The following is a 13,736-nucleotide window of genomic DNA, read 5'->3' on the forward strand; positions in this document are numbered from 1 at the left end:
GAAACACCATCACCACCATTATCGCCTGGAAAGCACTCATCCCGTGGGTTCTAAAGAGGCCGTATTTAAATATCTGAAAACAAGGACACATTTCAAATGGGGCATCTTCTGGACGTGTTTTCAATCGGTGAAACAAAAGCAACGTCCTGCCCTCAAGTTGATGCTGACTCACAGCAACCCTATGGGGGGGGGCGAGCGGAGCCCCTCTGTGGGTCTCAGGGAGGCTGTGAAGCCTGACAGCAGCAGAAGGCTCATCCATCTGTCTCCCAAGGATCAGCTGGCGGGCTCAAACCACTGAGCTTGTGGTTAGCAGGCCAATCCGAGGCCCACGATGCCCCAGGGCACCTATTAATGAGTGGTTTGGAATATTTGGGTGTCAATACCCCTTGCACTCATGCCTCCCCCCATTGCCATTGAGTTGATGCTGGCTCATAGCAGCCCCGAGGACACCGTCGGACTGCCCTGTGGGTTTCCCAGGCTGTAACTGTTTCTGCAGTAGAAAGGCCCCTCTTCCTCCAACAGAGTGGCTGGTGGTTTCAAACGGCTGACCTTGTTGATTGTAGCCAAACTCAGAATCACTCCTCCATCAGGGACCCCTTCTTGGCTTTCACAATAACTGAGGCATTCAGTCAACTTTTGTTTCTGTGAGCTACATCTGTCAACGTTTACCATGGCCAAAGATAAAATAGGATTGCAAACTATCTTCAACTTATTGTAAAGAAAATAAAATCAACTAAAATAGAGTATGTTTTATGAAAATACGGTAACTGTGTCCCCTTCAAAACTGGTGCTAGGAGGTGGCACGATTTTATATGGTCTGCAATTTTTTTTTTGCAAACATCTGCCTTTCTAGGGGGCAGCTGAAATCTCATGTCTGCATTCAATGCATTGCAATCTGTGACTTGAAATATAAAGAAGTAAATCCAGAATATCTGTGGTTGGAAAAGACAGAACCTGCAGATCCCATGAAAGTGTCTCAAGGCTACTCAGGCTTCCTTAGGATCTTAGGTCCTTGGAGGACCCGTGTTCTAGACTATGGAGCCCCACTGGGGCTGTGGGAGAGGCTCTGGGTCAATAACTACACACCCAGATGTTCAAACAGTCCACCTGCTCTGAGGGAGAAAGATGGGGCTGCTTGCTTTTGGAAAGGTTTAGAGTCTTGGGAAGCCTATTGAATCAACTGAATAGCAGTGGGTTTGGGGTTTTTGGTTATTCTAGACTGAGAGTCCTTGGGTGATGCAGTTAATGCTGCTACTAACCAAAAGGTTGGAGGTTGGAGTCCAGCCAAAGGAATCTCAAAGGAAATGCCTGACAATCCATCTGTGTACGCATCAGCCACTGACAACCTATGGGTGCGCAGTGCCCTGACACATGTGGCTGCCGATGGTCACAACCAACCCAGTGGTGACTAGTATTCTGATTAACTCATACACAGCTTCTTCCACTCAGAAGGAAGTTGGGTATTTGGGGGTGATTTTTATGAAAAATCTTGCAATCACTGCCTGGGTTAGATAAACGCTCATTTAGTGCTTTCTTATTTGCCCAGAGGAAACATGGTTTGGGGATTCTGTGAGGAAGAGTGTACACCGGGAGAAGACCAAGAGAGAAACCGAGTCCACTCCTCCTAGGCAGTATCACAATTGCCTTATTCTGCGTTCTTAATCTTTATGCAGGGTTGTGTCACTGGATTGCATAACTGGCAAATGCCAAATGTGCAAATGCTGTGTTATCTGCATCAATTTGGGGAGGTGGGGGGGCGTAGGCACAACAGCCAACTCTGCCGGGGAGAGCAGCATCAACAACTCTGAACAGTCAGCCCTGTGCATGTGAGACGCACCTGAAGGTCCCTCTCAGTACTTGTCCAGGAGCCACCGCCCTGGAGTGGTTGTTATACCCAAAGAACATCTCCCCAAAGAGCGTCTGGTTCATGGGGCGCTCCCTGCTTTCCCCGCAGTCACCTCCCTCTGGACAGATCTCTGTGACGAGTTGGCAAGAGCGGCCATCCACACCCAGCTTGTAATCCTCGATGCACCTGCAGAGTGGAAAAGCCAAGGTAGGAAATCATTCCATCACTGCACCATGTCACCAACGCTGTCCATTGGTGGGGGAAAGGCCTCTGGGAGGGTCGCATGGCGAGTGCTCCAGTGATGAATGTCCCAATTTGATACGACCTTTTTATAATTAATTTTCCTATGACCATGACCCGAATCTCCTGCCAGAATGCGATTGCACCAATTCTCTCAAGCTTTCAGCACTTCCCAGTCTCTGGAGGGTACCTCTTTCTTGAATACGGGCAAGGTTTCCAAAGTAGGTTCAGGAATATGCAGATGTTTGCTTCTACATGAGTTAACATATTTTAACTGCAGACATTCTAGAGTCTTTCTCAAGACGCCGTCTCCATGGCCAGGCCTTACATTTAGTTAGAGGGTAATCAGGCTGCAAAAAGAATGACAGTGTGCTTAAGAAATTAATAACTTTCTAATCTGATCCTGTGACAAGTCAACTAAGAAATTAGAAAGATTTATCATTCCTTGGCTGTGTTCTGTTTTAATGTATCCAAACACAAAATCAGCCCATATTAACTCCCTCTCAGAATGGCCTTCCTGAACTAAATAGACACGGGGACACGAGGTGTTCCGTGTGCCCCATTAACTGAGCCCTCCCTCTCCAGCATCCTCCCTGTTACACTGGTACAAAGTAACAGAAAAGCACTGCTAATGTTGGTAAACACGAGTTGATGACTCGTAATTCATTAATTGCACCATATTTGTAGTGATTTGGAGAAGAACACGCGTTTGTTAGCTCCAGTCAGAACTGATGCCTTGATAAAGCTATCATTTAAAAAGAGTATTGATTTAATTTGGGTCACTCCTTGAAAAGCTACCACATTTAGAATGTAGAGGGGGGTCTATGTAGAAATGTACCATTTATTACTAGCTACCTTAGTGGCTGTACCAAGGTAAAGCCTCTTTCTTAGATCATTATAGTTTTATAACATAATGAGATGCAATGTGGTAATGGCAATGATTGTCATTTACTTGGTGACCCTGGCCAGTTGATGAACCTATCTGAGCTCATCCTCCACGCCTATAAAAGAGAAAAACAAAAACAAACAGGTACTTGCATCTCTGGGTTATTGGGAAGGTAAAGCCAGGGACTGGGTGGAAAGCACTCACAGAGTCGCCCGCACAGCACACCCTCCTGAGTGTTGTCCAAGGCACTGTTCACAAGGTGCAGACGAGGCCCCGTCCACATAGGTGGAACTTCTGCTTTCCCTATATACCACACACATATATGTGTGTGTGTGTACACTGGTGTGAGTTGAACACTTGAACTGTAAGTGCATGCAATTTAGTTTGCCTTTCGAAGAACCTCAAAACAAAGACTTCCTTTGGCAGACGCTAGATAGCAACTTGGAGAGAGCTGAGCAGATATGTGCACCTAATTCTGACTGAAGCAGGAAAGGAGTTCCCCTTGGATGCTTTGCATTAGTGCAGGCACCAGATGTGACTGGAGAACCACAGCAGCGTCTAAGAAACCAGATTAGTGGCTGGTACAAGACAACCAAGAGGCTTCTTCCCTGAAATGTAGCCCAGTATTTCCTGGTAACTCAATATTTGCTTGGTTCAAATAAAGTCTACTGGAAGCATCTCGACAGCTTCCCTTCCCCAGGGCTCCGCAGCCCACCTGCTTTGTATTCATGGCTGTATCTCCCACTAAACTCCTTTGTGGGCCGGGACTGCCTGTTGTCTCTCCTAGGCCTGATACCTGACTTGGCTCGAGTGTTACGTGTTACAATGCAGGCGTTCACCTAGATGTTTCTTCAATAAATCTATGAAACTTGGCTGATTTCACCCCTGCTAATTGACCGGGGTCAATCATAATGATATCGTTATAGAGAGCATTAAAATGAAGAGCAAGCTTCTATTTAGGGAGTGGGATTTTTACAAGAAACAGAATACGGAAATTGCTTGATTGCAAAGAAATACAATAAAATAGCATCGCAGTGCTACTAAATAATTGGTTCATGATTATTCAGCAGGAGCTGGATTTTAGCAACCATCCACCTCGTTTTTATTATTATAAACATTGATTTTCTTTGCAAATCTATTCGATTGTGAGATCCTTGAGGGCTAGAACTACGCCGTTCATCTTTGCAGCCCTGGGGCCCACAAGATTTGTGATATGAAGTAGGCATTCTGAGGGGGGGGGGCAGAGAAAATGCTAGATCCTGAGCGAGGGTACAGGGACGAATGAAAGGAAGAACCCATCAGCCAACTATGGCTATGGGAACAATGGGCCATCATTTTATTTACTTTATAAATATAGAATAAAAGGTCTTTGAATATAATACTGGCCAAGCTGTAAATTTACATTCTGAGAGAATATGAGAAAGAAAATGTAAATCGGTGGCAGTCTGAAGTCACTTGTCAGCTCCTTGCTCCCGTACAGACGTCTCCTGGGAAGATGTGGGATGAGGGGAATGCAAGGGCCACCCACTGTGCAGAGGAATTGTTAAGCCTGAGGAGGGATAGCCGGCTACACAACACGGATGGACAGAGGGGCAGGGGTTAAGTATGCTTCCACTCTGACCCCAGGCTTTTTCTTTTGATAATTGGCTAGTGTTGCCTCATCTTGGCCAAGCTTTTAGACGATAGAATCCTTTTCTCACAAAATCCCTAGTGAACACAGCACTGCCAAACTCTTGGTTTAGGCAGGCCATGATTTGGGTAAAGCTTAAATTCCCCAGCTGTAAATGATGAGCGTTGGTCTAGATTTTCCCCAAAACTGAAACTAAACACAAACAGCACCATGGAATGAGTTCCAACTCATAGCAACCCTACAGGGCAGATAAGAACCCCCCTCTGAGGATGGAAGTCTTCACTGGAGCAAAAGCTTCCTCCTCCTCCAGTGGTGGCTCCTGGAGGTTTCGAACTGCTGATCTGGAGGCGGGCAGGCAAGCTCATAATCTACTGTGCATGCCACGGGGGCTCCTCCCTAGTAGAAAGCAAAGGCTTTGACACTGATGAGGGCAACACATGTACAACGGTGCTTGACACGATGGATGGATGGATGGATGGATGGATGGATGGATGGATGGATGGATGGATGGATGGATGGATGGATAGATGGATGGATGGATGGATATGAGTTGTAGGAGGCCCCAATGAAATGATTTAAAAATAAATAAATAAAATAGTTCCTCTCCCCATCCTACTAACGTGGTGTTCAGAATCTAGGGCTGGCTTAGGGTGGCACCTCATTCCAGGTGACTCTCTGAGTTGACCACCGCATGTCCCCTGTCCCGGAGGCGTCAACTCACCCGCAGAACATGAGGATGTTGTACAAGGTGGGCTCGTCTGGGAAGGGTGCCATCTGCTGGAGACACAGCTGCTCGCAGCCGCCATTGAAGCCATCTGAGCAGTCCACCCCAATGTGGCGGTCATAGCAGCCCGAGCTGTCCTTCATGGGGCTGAGTCCGGAGGGGCACTGGCACAATCAGAAAGCATCCACACACTTGGGTGAATCGGGGGACAGAGTTCTCTGGGAAGCAAAATGGGACTGCTGACATCCATTTTTAGTACTCAGTCACGAAAACATCACGGTGGGTAATTAATCCACGACTTTCCCTCGACACTGGACTCTCCTTAAGAACAAGTGATCTTTTCTTGGACATCTTGCTTCTTCTCTTGGGCACAGATCACACACATTTGCATTAAAGCCGTCTCCCCCAAGAAGGCTAGATGGGAGCATCTTGGCAGGGCAGAGCCAGGAACCCAGAGGCCTCAGAGTGGAGGCAGTGGGTCAGAATGAAAATACAGCTGAGATTCTTAGGGGCAAGGGGAAGGGAGAGCTGCTGTTAGGCCTTAGTATCAATCAGGGTCATTTTGTGTCCAAAGCACTCTGCCAGCATCGGTACCAGGAGGCGGTGTTGGGTGAATGATTGGAGGAGAGGACATTGACCTCTGTGACCTTGGAGAAGGGTGGAGGGCCCACAAAGTGAGCGAGGTCATACTCCTCAAAGCTTCCCGTAGGAAGACACACACATCACGGCACCTGCCACACGAGCAGCCACAGGCACCACATCTACATTATGGACATTGTTTTTTGTTGTTCTGTTTTTCAATCATTTTATCGCGGGCTCATACAACTCCTATCACAATCCACACATACATCCATTGTGTTAAGCACATGTGTTGCTATCATCATTCTCAAAACTTTGCTTTATACTTGAGCACTTGGTGTCAGCTCCTCATTTTTTCCTCTCTCTCCCCATGAACCCTTGATAATTTATAAATTATTATTTTGTCATGTCTTACAGTGTCTGACATCTCCCTAAACCCACTTTTCTGTTGTCCATCCCCCAGGGAGGGGGTTATATGTAGATTATTGTGATCCGTTCCCTCCTTTATCCCCGACCTGTCCTCCACCCTCCCACTATTGCCACTCTCACCACTGGTCCTGAGGGTTTCATCTGTCCTGGATTCCTTGTGTTTCCAGTTCCTATCTGTACCATTGTACATCCTCTGCTCTAGCCAGAGTTGTCAGGTAGAATTGGGATCATGATACCGGGGGCCAGGGGGAGGAAGCATTAAGGAACTGGAGGAAAGTTGTATATTTCATCGTTGCTACACTGTACCCTGACAGGCTCATCTCCTCCCCAAGACCCTCTGTAAGGGGATGTCTGGTTGCCTACCGGTAGGCTTTGGGTCCCCACTCTGTACTCCCCCTCATTCACAATGCTATGATTTTTTGTTCTTTGATGCCTGATACCTGATCCCATCGACACCTTATGATCACATAAGCTGGTGTGCTTCTTCCATGTGGACTTTGTTGCTTCTGAGCTAGATAGCCGCTTGTTTACCTTCACACTATTAAAACCCCAGATGCTATATCTTTTGATAGCCAGGTACCATCAGCTTTCTTCACCACATTTGCTTATGCACCCACTTTGTCTTCAGTGATCTCATTAGGAAGGTGAGCATGATGGAATGCCGGTTAATAGAACAAAGTGTTCTTGCATTGAGGGAGTACTTGAGTGGAGGCCCAATGTCAATCTGCTACCTTAATACTAAACCTATAAATATATGCACATAGATCTATTTACCCATCATCATATATAAATATATTTACATATGTACTTGTCTGTATTTAGATCTCTATAAATTCCCTTTGCTGCCCAGTTCTTTCCTCTATTTCCTTTTACTTTCTTCGTGTCCCACTATCATGCTCAGCCTTCATTTGGGTTTCAGTAATTCCTCTTGGTTACATTGCACTTGATCAAGCTCTACCAGCCCTCTTATACCCTCCTCGCCACTGATTTTGGATCTCTAGGCAAGATTAAGCATTTATGCAGGGCTTTGTAACCACATTGGGCTGATGACTGCAAAGTTTGTAGTTCAAAACCACGGGCTTCTCTGAGGGAGAAAGATGGGACTTTCTACTTCTTTCAAAGGCACCAGGCTCAGAAACTCACATCAGGCAGTTCTCCCCTGTCTTGAGGGTTGCTATGAATGGACACCAACTTAATGTCAGTGGATTTACTCTGTTTGCTTGTTGATTTTGGTCTCCACAATAAGTAAACAGAAAAGTGGGTGAAGGGAGATGTCGGACAATGTAAGACATGGCAAAGCAATAATAATTTATAAATTATCAATGGAGGGCGGGAACAAAATGAGTTGCTCGAGTAGAAAGCAAATGTTTTGAGAATGATGATGGCAACAAATGTACACATGTGCTTGACACAATGGGTGCATGTATGGATTGTGATAAGAGCCCACAATAAAAGGAGTTTAAAAAGAAGAAAAACCCTCATTGCCATTGTGCCAACAATTGTGAACAATACAGACCTGGTAAAACTGGGCAGAAATGACACTGGATGCGCTTCCGAGACTGTCAATCTAAACAAAGAGCCTCATGCTCCTCCTGTGGAGTCGCTGGCAGTCTCACTGCCAACCTTGCCTTCCGTAGCCACCGTGTAAGCCACGATGTCACCGGGGCTCCTATACCAAGCACTAGCCGCCCACCGGTTATGTGCTAGGCCATGATCTCAATAATTTGTATCAGTTCACTCCCCTCCCCTCGCCCACAGCAGCCCTGTGCAGTAAGTAGTGTGCTCCTGTTCATTTACCTATGAAGAAACTGAGGCCAGAGAGCTAAGCTGCCTGTGAGTAGCTGATCACAGCAGGAACATGCTTGGGCTCCTGCGGGCTGTGCATGGAGTCACCCAGGAGCTGCTACCTGCTGAGCTTACAGCACCGGCTCCTGCACGATACTGGTCGCCACCACTTGCTCTCAAGTTGCCCCCTATCCATGATCCCGCCATATGTGTCAGCTGAGAACTGCTCTATCAAGCGTAAGTCCCAAACTTATTTAGCCAACCACCTCCTTCTCAGGAAAAAAAAACACATTACTCTGTTGCCCCAGCGGCCAATGAAAAGCCTTTGTTGCGTCGGCATGCTGCAGGAAAGCCCAGCCATCTGTGTTACAGCCTCACTGGCTTGTCCTAGGCCCAGGGGCTGGGGTACCACACACAGTGGGAAAACTCTCTGGCAGCTCAATGGCTGATCTGGTGAAAGTCCACCAGAGGCCTTTCTGCTGAAGGGGTGACAGGGTGTGGAGTATAGAAGCCCAGACTTTGGAGTCAGAGTTGAACAGGCCCCAGATGACCTTGAACCTCCAACCTTTTGGGGTTAGCAGTCCAGCACGTTATCTGTTTGCATGACCCCCGGGCTCCACCATTAGTGAAAACTCAATAGGGGCTGGACACTCTGCTAAGCGCTGTAGGCATTTTCTTTCGCAACCACCTACATGACGGGGCTTAAACGTTCATGGAAAAATGGGATGACAAGATATTAGGGTTTTTACACGACGTTTTTTTAATGCCCCCGGGGTATTTCACTCATTCACTTCACAAGGGATCTATTGACCAACGAATATGGCCAATGAATCGCAAACTTCTCACTGCATTGAACTCCCTCCCTTTCAAAGCAGGTGGATTTCTTCGCCAGTTTGCGGCTTCCGTCTGCCTAACAGGTTCCAGTGGGTTCTGTAGAGCACATTCCTTTGACTAGGCTGGTAAGGGACATCACTTGCTCAGGAGCAGACAGCTTGAATGTGGCAGAGATGGGGGTCTGAGCCCTAAATGAGTGGACTATACATCTTGGCATCTCTCGAACACACACTTCAACAGCAAGCAACACTTACACAACTCACTGAAACACCGTGTTAAACAGCTCCTCTCCTGCCCTGCTCCTGGCCTGCTCTTTCTCTTCGCTGCCAAGCTCCTCAGCCTAGTAGCCAGGAGCTGCGGCAGGTGTGCCTCTGAAAACCCGCCTCCTCTCCCACCCTGCTTCCCAATCAAAGATCACAGCAGGATGTGCACTGTTTGCTGACACTAATTCTGCAATTTCCCAAACAAATGGCCCCCCGCGGGCCTGCCAGGTCCCCAGCCTGGTCCAGCGCCACTCTCCCCATGAAGCCAGCCGGAGCGCTGGAAGGTGACAGCATTTAAAGACATTTCCAAGGGCTGCCCCATGCAGTGCAAACCCAGATGTCTCAGATGACGGTAAACAAGCAAATGAGGCAGCTGAGGACTGCACCCCATGTTTTGTCAGCCCCTCCACTCCCCACCCACCGACTTCCTTGGCCACCCAGCTGTTAGGCCAGATGTGGCACCAGAAGGAAGCTGGCTTCACCCCTGTGGCTGCCCAGGCACGAATGAGGCCACTGGAACAGGGAAGTTTGATCGGAATGAAATGGTTGCCATGAGTCTCTTTACTTGTTTTCTTGTCTAAAACTTGTGAGAAGCCGTCAAGCAGAGGCAGCCTGCCCGCTGGTACTTCCTGCCGCCAATGGATTCTTCACCCAGCACACCGGCTCTCTTAATCACCAGCCAGACCTCCCCATCTTCCCGCCACCTGCCTTCTTCCCCCACCCACCCCCGCCTTCCCATACACACATACAAAATGTCTCATCAAGCTTGGTTTTTGACAAACACGTCACACCAAAGAAAACGGGAACAGGCTTGGTTCCAGAATTCCCAAGCTTGGCATCCACACCTCTCACCTGGTCTGACAGCTATGGGGCAGCTGTTATCTCAAACTGGACCACATGACAGTCACACTCTCTTAGGAAACTTGGAGAAAAGATGCCTCAATGCCTGGTAATCTAGGCTAAGAATAATGTCACAGCAATCAGGGATGGAGCACCTCGATGTGCAGGGCGATCAACATATATTATCTTTGCTGTGAACTCTCTAGTAGCTTTCTTCTCCTATTGTTGAGATGAGTGCACTTAGACTGAGGAGCATGTAGGGACTTGCTTGGCCACAGAGCTGCCTAGTGGCAGGATCAGACGTGGGACCTAGAACTGTCTGATCCCAAAGCGTGTGTGGCTGGCTAGTAAGGCGTGATGAAACCTGGATTGGTGGAAATTCCAAAGCAATAAAATCAATGTGACAGCCAGCTAATTGAATCCTGTAAGTCAGTTGTTCTCTTGCTTGTTTGTGTTGAGCAGTCCCCAGAGAACCTTCTGGGGTCAATATCAGATTTATAGATTAAGCCTAGTAATCATTTCAGTCATCTGCTCTCATGCTTCCCAGAGCCCTGCTGGCCCAGGTTAAACATCGGGCTGGTGACCAAGTGGTTAGCAAGGTGAACCCCCCAGTTGCTCCGCAGGAGAAAGGTGAGGCTGTCTGTGTCTGTGAAGGGTGACCGCCTGGGCAATACAACGGTGTCGATCCACTCTGCCCTACCGGCTCACCACACGTCGGAAGGGACCCCAAGGCTATGTGATGGACGTCCTCACGCTCTCTCTCCCCACGCCTCCTTCATGGCGCACCTATCTATCAGATGAAGCACTGCCAACTCTCCGGAGTGAATGAAATACAAGAGCCTCAAATCCCTGAATAGAAAAGGCAAGCATCCTCCCTGCGGTAGAAGTGACTCCAGGTGCAGCTCAGAATAACATATTTCAGAAAGATTCCCAACAGAAAAGGCTGAAACCAAAAATAGCGTTTTCCGCTAAACCTTGGTGAACCAGAACACTCACTCCCCAAAGAGTCTAATCAATTAAGCTTCCCACGGTGTGGCTTTGTTTTTGTTTGTGCCCGAATCCTCCTTCTGCCTCTGTCTTCACATTCAGGGCTCCATGGAAATCTCCATCTATAGACCCAGAAACTGTAGGCTCCACTCAATGCCCCTCTTGCCACAAGCATTTGCATCAGAGCCCAGTGTTCAGGGACACCATTGGGCTGCGAGGGAGAGCTGGCCTTTTGTGTGTGGGCAAGGGCTGAGCATTCCCCGCTCCTGGCCGGGGAAATATTCCTCCACTCCTTTCTGGTGAAAGGGAACTGCTAGCTCCTGAGAGTACCCCCAAGGTTATCTACTGAGCCTCTGTATACAGGTTACATTTTGTCGTCCCAGGCACTTTCAAAACGAAAACACCATCTATTACAGCAATGGCCCTCCCCCATCAAGAAAGTCTAATAAATGAGCTCATATTTCAGTGACCCCTAAAGGATACAAGGTTAATCATCTTTCATGAGATGCTCATGGCTTCTTGACTTATTACTGGTCCAAAGCATAATTTGCTAATGAGATTAAAATGATTCTCCCCATTTGAGCCCCTTTCTTCGTCATCTTCCCCTCCCCCTGCCCTTCTCTATCTATGCTTTGGGGTTGATTAATTCCTGAGGAGGCTGGTCAAATCTAGATCAACCCAACACGCAATGCCTCCATCCCTGATGAGTGAGTCCTTGCTCTGTTGGCAGCTGAACAGGATGAGTGATGGCCACATCAGCTTTTGTAAGGCCCCTGGGAAAAGACGGACAACTTCCCACAGCTGATCCTGCCTCGGCTTACTGGCTAACTCATGAGAACCTGCCACCCAAATTCCTACTTTACTCGATAGCAGTCTTATTAGTTCATTTACCAAGCGTGAGTTCCACAACTTTCTGACGGACTGGGACAGGCAGACCCAGGGCTCCCAGGCCTTCTCCCACGGGAAAGAATCTCGTGCGGCTAGTTTTCTATTTCACACTGAGACAGCAGCTGCCTCCACCTCTCTGAGAGCACGCGCTTCTGCTGACTGCCCTACTGAGAGGAAGGGAGACGGTCATCCGTAATGGTCGGGGGCATCCACGCTCCAGTGGAGGAGAAATGACACATTTCCTTGGAAAACCACGTGGACAGCATGTGGCGAGAAGGGCGGCAGGGTCACTGGGTAATTCAAAGCTCATTAGAGTATAATGCTTTGGCCAGTAGTGTCAGATATGCTAGAAGTCTGGGCATCTCCCCTCTCGCTCTTGCATGGCATGGTGTGTTCACATCAGGACATGCAGGCTCCTCACAGAGCAGAGGCATTCCCTCGGCTCCATTCATGGCAAGTACGAGAAAGAAGACTTCAAAAATGGGGATTCCAGACCAAACCCAGAGACCACAAACAAGACAGAGGCCTATCTATGGCATGGCAGACCCTATTTGAACTACTATATCCTGATTATTTCTCACCTGAATTATAACCTGGTAATTTCCTTAACAAGCCCAGTGATCCTGAAGGGGAAAAAAATGGGGTTTCTCTTTTTCAAAATTAGAATGAGAACTCATTTTCAAACACTTAAAACTAAACTTTAATACACAAGTTCGAGAAGACTGAAGATGTCCTGCCTCCAGCTGGGAATGGGGAGGCTGGAGTCCCCCCTAATTATCTTGCTCCAATCTTCACCACAACCCTAACCAATGACCCCCAAAGCCGCCCACAGTCTAGTATCCAGAACCTGTGAATGCGTTACCTTGCCCGGTAACCACTGGTGATGAAATCACAGGCCCTGCTGGGGTGGGGGTGGGGGAGGTGTGTGCGGGGAGAATGTGTGATGCAAATGGGTCCAATGTAATCACAAGGGTCCTTATAAGAGGCAGAAGGGAAGTGAGTCTTAGGACTCTGGAACGATGGTCATGGGAATGCTATGTGGCTGGATTTCAAGATGGAGGAAGGAGGCCACGAGCCAAGGAATGTGGATCACCTCCAGAAGCTTGAAGGAAAAAAATGAATGCAGTTCTGTGGACACCGGGTTTGAGCCCAACAAGACCCAGTGCACAGAACTGTAAGATAGCACAGCTGCGTTGTTTTAAGGAGTCGCCAGGAATTAATACTGTAAACCTGCAACACTGCCAGGCTCTGCAGAGGAGAGTTGAGAACCAGAGCCCTTGTGGCTTACAGGTAGGGGTCACTGATCTCAGCGAGGCATTAGGGGGCCATTGCTCTAGTTGGCAGCTGAACAGGATGCGTGATGGCCATATCAGCAGGCTCGGGGGGCCCTGGGACAAGAGGGACAACTTCCTGCCACTGATCCTGCCTCGTCTTACCTGGGTGAATCGTGAGAGCATGTATTAAAAATTATTATTTTTCCTAGGTAGAAATCTTTGTTTTCATTTCTAAAAAAGCCAATGGGCAGAAGTTTGATCTGCGTATCAGTGGTGAGTGATTGACCTCGGCTTTCAGAATGCCTGAAGTTTCAGCAAATCATCGCTGCTTGGCGATGGTTTGGCCTGGGGCATTGCGGTATTGTGCTTTGTACAGGACAGTGCCAGTCCTCAGAGACTATAAACAACAGGGCAATTAACTTGGTAGTAATTAACCCTGTGGGCACCCATGCATAACTGAGAAACATGCCCAGCGCTCTTAGAATGAAGGTTGAGCAGCCAACATGGGCAAGATATGAACCCCACCTGTCT

The 13,736-nt window shown here is 48.0% G+C and overlaps 1 protein-coding gene across 1 annotated transcript in view; it reads right to left on the reverse strand.

The window, feature by feature from the left end:
- Positions 1 to 13,736, reverse strand: part of ASTN1 (astrotactin 1) — a 316,698-nt gene that overhangs the window by 14,814 nt on the left and 288,148 nt on the right. Inside the window, exons 12-13 of the mRNA XM_075541277.1 lie at positions 5,324 to 5,490; positions 1,838 to 2,032 (exon numbers count right to left, since the gene is read on the reverse strand). Of these exons, the coding sequence (XP_075397392.1) occupies positions 1,838 to 2,032; positions 5,324 to 5,490 (362 nt within the window). The remainder of the gene's footprint in view (positions 1 to 1,837; positions 2,033 to 5,323; positions 5,491 to 13,736) is intronic.

This window comes from Tenrec ecaudatus, chromosome 1 (genome assembly GCF_050624435.1).
Source record: "Tenrec ecaudatus isolate mTenEca1 chromosome 1, mTenEca1.hap1, whole genome shotgun sequence".
NCBI lineage: Eukaryota > Metazoa > Chordata > Mammalia > Afrosoricida > Tenrecidae > Tenrec > Tenrec ecaudatus.